The 6240-nt window shown below is 32.0% G+C and overlaps 1 protein-coding gene across 1 annotated transcript; it reads right to left on the bottom strand.

Annotated features, from left to right (window-relative positions):
- Positions 1–1959: 1959 nt before the first annotated feature.
- Positions 1960–2769, bottom strand: LOC119672297. Its single transcript, XM_038083317.1, has 4 exons — positions 2734–2769; positions 2523–2665; positions 2330–2449; positions 1960–2266 (listed from the first exon to the last, which is right to left on the bottom strand). Exons 2-4 carry the CDS (start codon positions 2648–2650, stop codon positions 2110–2112), a joined length of 405 nt encoding a protein of 134 aa, XP_037939245.1. The 5' UTR covers positions 2651–2665; positions 2734–2769; the 3' UTR covers positions 1960–2109.
- Positions 2770–6240: the final 3471 nt, after the last annotated feature.

The raw sequence follows: 6240 nt of genomic DNA, 5'->3' as shown, positions 1-6240 counted from the left end.
CAACTAAGTAGGCGCAGCCCCTTGCAAAACTTTAAAACTGTCCGTAAAGCATTAAAGTAAATTGAAAAGCTTTCCATACAATGCCAGTTCGCTCTCTTGAAGCACTGCCATGTGCTTTACCTTCATGTTTACTTGCAAAAATGTAAACAGGCGTTTGCGCTTTGCTTTTGTCAACAAAATCAGTGTGTAAAGCTCTGTTAGATGCATAGGCGAAGTGTTTCCTCTAGTATATATTCCTCTCACTCGTACTCACTCATACCAAAGTTTGTTTGTTTATGTTTGCTCAAGTTTGCTGTAGTCCTTGTGCATTTAGCAGCAGCACATGGCTTTTGTTTATGTTTATGCCTTCTGCTACCTGTTTTAATGTTGTTGCAACAACTATTTTAATAGCAGTTATTTGTGCTAAGCACAGTGAGCTTTTAAATGCAAATAACAAAAAGATTCTATAAAAATGGAATTTGGTTTTGACGTTGAAGGTAACAAGACAGTGTTGTTCTTATTATTTTGTAACGTATGAGTAATTTTTTCTTTGCAGTACGTTTGCAAGAAATTATTGCATACTGTTAGGCGTGTCGTTATTATTGTAAAAATATCTGTAGCTGGCTTGACACATTTATTAATAATAGCAGAGCAGACATAAATTGTAGTTTATTTAAATATTTTCATTTTTAAAGAAAAATCTGCCTGGTTCATATTCTATGACAAGAAAACTATTTGCCAATAAAATAGAAAATTAGTATTTCATATAAAAATCTATTGTTTTAGACACTAATTTTTTAATATAATTATATTAAAAGATGGAATGCAGGGCTCATTAAAACACAAAAGCACTTAACAATTTACACTGATGTATTAAAGATGGATAAAGCTACAACAACCAGAATCTACTTCGTAGACTTAGGGAAATGCCAACACCTTTGCGACTTTATCTCATCCTGAGAGCCTGGTTTTTTTACTACAAGCATGAACTTTCGCCGAAGTCTTTATTCTCTCTAATAGTCAGGAAGTCAATAAACCTATTTCAGCAGACTGCACTTCGTTCAACATAGCTTAAAAATAAAGATGTATTAACGCACTAAGTTGTAGTTTCTGGACATTTCTATATAGCAGGGAACTTTTCTTTTCTAGCTAGCCACATATGAAAGTCAATTTATTCTGTCAAATCTCCTGTAAAACATGTCTGCCAGAGTTCGAAGAGCAAGCATCGGACCATCTGTCTGTTTATGTCAAGGCTTGTTTAGAACCAGGTTTAAGCTAGTAGGCGCCTTATTCTTGAGAGTACTCGGCAACGTTTTCAACATTAAAATTGGCTAGATACTTGCCTTTATCAATGGATATGATTGATTCTAATGTGACCATTCTTTTAATCATAATTATGAGTTATATGGCATCAAATCGACTTTCACACCTTTTTGATGAGAATCTTCTTTCAAATTTTTACCGCGACAAGACACCGTGTCACAAAGCGTAGGTCAAATTGTATAAAATTACACTTTGAATTGTTTCGCACCCACCGTATTTACCAGATTTGGCCACCAGTGATTTGTACATATTTGCTGAGTTCAAAAAAATACTTTAAGGAAAGAGATTTGGTTCTGATGAAAAAATTATTGTAAGAGTTAAAGCTGTTTTAAGGCCAAAGATGAATGATTCCATAATATAAGTAACGAAAAGTTTGAGAAGCGTTGGAATGATTGTTTCACTATTGAAGGGGACTATGTTGTTGAATAAACACGACAGTGGTGGTTTTATTTGATTTATTTGTTATATATGTGTTATATATTATATGTAAGTATTATTACCTAGAAGTTTATTTCGATAGGAATTCAAATGATTTCGTGTGGCTTTATACTTGAGAAATATTAAAAAATATTGTGGGTAAAATCTTGATATAGGTAACAAATTTATTACTATTCATACATTTTATTAAATAAACAAATTATTAAATTTAAGTTTTTTATTACCGTTGTGTGAATTATTGCATAAATAAGATTTTGATGTTATTTAACTGCATCAAAGTTAATATTCTTCATTTAATCTTGTAGACTACGCAGATATGTCTTACAAATGTAGCTTTAGTTATCTATGACATCCTAATCAATCACAGTATCAAGGCGAACGTGTAGTATTATCGACATCAGTACTGTAAGCAATTATCCTCACTTGTGTTTCCCGATTACGTATATGTTGGTTGACATTTTGTATTACATGACGCACTACCTCATGTTGGCGATAAATTGCACCGAGTCGCCGCTTTTTCGGAGTTCTTTAATAAATTAATATAAAAATATATTTCCAGAGTTATAAAATTAATATTATATATACATACCTTGACAAGTTGTTGTTTACTTCCTGTAACATTAGCATACGTTGATTTACTTGCATCTCCATATAGAAGTAGAAAATGGACAACAGAATTGAGAAAATGCACACCAGATAACCGACCCAACTAAAGTAATGTATAAAACTAATTTTAAATTTATTACTAATATCTGTACTTTTAGTTAATATTTTGAATTTACTTTTTAAATAGAAAATTTAAGCCTCTCAGACATTTGTCAAAAGCGGTGTCAGGTTTCCGTTGCAGGCCCATAGAAATGAGCATAACTTTAGGTACTTTAGAGCAGAAGTAAAATAGTTTCGTATCCATAATACCAACTTTTCTCTAATATGAAATTTGAATGGGAATTTAATTTTTATTTAAATTATTATATATATATTATATTTACATACGTAGAGACTTTGATTGAAAACAATAAAAACAAATTCGCACAAAATAATTTTAAAACAAAATACTATAAAATATATTGTATTTTGACTAATTTTTGACCATAAAATTTTGTAAAATGTATAAGCAATAAATTTAAAAAAATTAAAGTTTCATAAATATTTTATAATTATTTACATTTACAAATTTAAATTATTTTACTTGAAAAGGCAAATACTACTTTTCTACATTTTTTTCTAAATTTTTTTTAAAATTTTTTTGTTGCATTTTAAAATGTGGGTCAATGTTAGTTTCAAAAATTTTTATTGTATAACGTAAAGTGTTGGTAATGTGCAAATGTCTTTACTAACAGCATCACAATGACGTCATTGTTGAAGTCATTCGCATGCACAGGTTGTTTGTAAGCAATGTGCACATGTCGCTGTTACATTGGCACTCTCAAAGTGGTCTATTTTAAATTGCTGTTAACAAGAGCTTTTGCTGTTAAAGTAACAGAAAAATGTAAACTCAAGTTTTCCTACTGTTTTGTTGTTGTTATTATTAAATTTATATATTTAGAAAAAGATACTGGCACCTGTATTTGAGTAGTCAACCAAAGATAATATTTTTCTACTACTTGCATAGGAAGATGTACGTATGGACAAAAGCTACTACAATCTTTCGTTTGTATTGGATAAACACAGTGAAGAATGAGAGCAAAAAATATTTTCTTTTGCATTAACAATTAAGTTTCCCGGATTTAAAAAATCATAAAATTTCAAATTTCTTTATTATTTATAAGCTAAATTTTTATTGATAAAATAAAAACAGAATGGTATTGAAATTTAACAATTAAAAAGAAATTAATTAATTCAATTATTCTACAGCTGGTTTATGATTTTGTTATAATACAACACAGCAAGTGAATTTGTTTATAAGTTTTCACAGCAAATTAACAAAACTCCAGAAAAATGTGCGAAAATACAAGTCAAGTATAGCTTTCGATCAGTTGGTTAAGGAGCGCTGACTCTGTTTTTCAAATTTGGCAGGGCACGAGTTGAATCTCTGGTACTTGCAGTCTCAAAAATTTATTTACGAATACATATAATACAATACAAGGAATTATTATTCTCTAAAACACTGATGATGTGTATTTGACAATACTCGAAACAGCTATATCCTCAGTCAGAAATTAAATTAATTAAAATAATACAAAAGAATTTTATTGTGGGAGTTTGATTCTTTAGAAACCTCCCATTGATCAAGCCTTTGTTCTAATATCCCATCCATATATATAGGTACAGATAAATTCATGTTTCTTCATAACTTATAATACGTTTAAGTAAGTCTGGATCGCGAACCACCTTGTAAGGATGGAAATTTTGTAATAATTTCCAACCTACATATAACTAGTGTGCAGTTAATACCTGAAATAAAAATTGATTAATTTTTATATAATATTTTAAAAGTAAATAACTTACCATAAACCCACCCCCGCATGCACGTAACTGCACCAGTTGAATAAAACCTGAGATTACATTGAAAATTTAAAAGAATGCAAAATATATTCAAATAAATAAATATTGTACCTACTTTATTTATTTATTATTTAAACTTGTACTTTTAATATTTTTAATATTTATTTTATTTTAATAAATAAATATAAATATTTAAAGCCGCCACTACCGACACTAAGCTAAACACGTTTCAAAACAAAACAAATGCACAACACAAGAAACGTCAAAAGAAAGCTTTTGTGCAAAGAGCTTTGTGTTAAAATTGATGCGCGCGCATATTAACTACGGCGAAAGCGCAAAACAGCAACGACGTCAAAAATCCAAGCCAGCTGTAAACTAAGCTTTGCGCTACGTTAAAGTTTGGTCTGATGCGTATATAAGAAGACGCATTTACTTAGAAGAAGGCAGTCAGTGATCAACACGCAAAGTGTTCAGAAGCAGACAGAGGCTCGTTATCAACTTTCGAAGACAAGAGAACGCACCAGGGACTTGGACAGTCAAACACAACATACAAAGTCGGTCGCAGAGCTAAGTATAAACAGAGACTTACATAACAAATATTCCTTTGATTTGTTATCCCTCCTACAGCCACCGTATATAAGCGTGAACACGTTTATATCCTTTCCCAGTAGCAAATATAAGCGTGAACACGTTCATATCCTGCTATTAAAACCTAATATAAAGCGTGAACACGTTTTATTCCTCCTATAGCCACCGTACATAAGCGTGAACACGTTTATATCCTTTCCCAGTAGCAAATATAAGCGTGAACACGTTCATATCCTGCTATTAAAACCTAATATAAAGCGTGAACACGTTTTAGATCCTTTCCTACTTACTAAGCCATATATATATATATAGGCGTGAACACGTCTATAGATAATAACATCTATAACCCATAAACTTTTCTTCCACAACAGGTATAATAATTTTTATACATATCAAATATAAATGAATAAACATTGTTAGTTTTAAGACAACTTAATAATAAATAAATATTGAAATTTAACACACAATCTTTTATTTGAGAAGTCTTGTTCTTGTGAATACAAATTTATTGTAACGACCCAGGACCAACCCCTGAGTATTACCCCGGCAAACAGAGCGACGAAAAAGTGTCGTTACAATTGGCGCCCGAGCAGGGACAGTGTTCAAGGATTTTTTTAATAATGAAGTTATCCCAGCCAAAATCAAGCATGACCGTGTTCAGGAGATTTTAAATACGAAAGCAGACAGACTTCTCAAAATTAAATCAAAGTAATATCCACGTTACCATGGCACAAGCTAACATGATCAAAAGATAAAATCTAAATACTTTCATCCGTTCAAGCCAGTTCAACAGAGAAACATACAAGACGTTCGCATAAGCAGCACATCATGGACTTATCGTATGCACAAACCGTGGAGCGGATACGAAAATGGTCTGTAAAGTACAATGGAGGAATAGATCCAATAGATTTTGTGGAAAGCATAGAAGAGGTAGCAGACCTTGACGACATCAACGTGAATTTAGTTCCCAGAATGATGCCTATACTGCTTGAAGACAAAGCATTGATGTGGTACCGCAACAACAATAAGCATTGGAACCTCTGGTCAAGCTTCAAGATGGACTTTCTAAAATTTTTCCTTCCACATAGGTATTTCGACAGATTAGAAGACGAGGTGCGAGCACGAGTTCAGAAGGAACAAGAAAGTTTTAAAGATTATGTACTGGAAATCAAATATCTTATGCGACACACAGACATGAACCAAGATTCGCAATTGGAGCGAATATACCGAAACATGCGCACAGAGTACCAAATGTACATCAAACGTCGAGACTTTTCGAGCTTAACAGAATTAACAATATTAGCTGATGACTTCGAAGAACTTCGCGCAGAACAGGATAAAATGAGTCGACGCGGTGTTCGACAGGAAGTGATAGTTGGTCGCATAGAAGTTGAATATCCACAAACGATGTTATGGGAAAATACAGTGAGACGCGTACCTACTATGCCGATACAAGATAAACTTATT

This window comes from Teleopsis dalmanni, chromosome 1 (assembly GCF_002237135.1).
Source record: "Teleopsis dalmanni isolate 2A chromosome 1, ASM223713v2, whole genome shotgun sequence".
Taxonomy (NCBI): domain Eukaryota; kingdom Metazoa; phylum Arthropoda; class Insecta; order Diptera; family Diopsidae; genus Teleopsis; species Teleopsis dalmanni.
The sequence above is the reverse complement of the archived record's forward strand: the minus strand, read 5'-3'. Positions and strand labels throughout refer to the sequence as shown.

Coding starts and splice junctions, on each gene's coding strand:
- LOC119672297 (XM_038083317.1), bottom strand. CDS start 2,650: ATGGATACGAAACTATTTTACTTCTGCTCTAAAGTACCTAAAGTTATG. Junction 2,450..2,522: donor TTAAATTTTCTATTTAAAAA/GTAAATTCAAAA, acceptor ACATTACTTTAG/TTGGGTCGGTTATCTGGTGT. Junction 2,267..2,329: donor GTAAACAACAACTTGTCAAG/GTATGTATATAT, acceptor AATTTATTAAAG/AACTCCGAAAAAGCGGCGAC.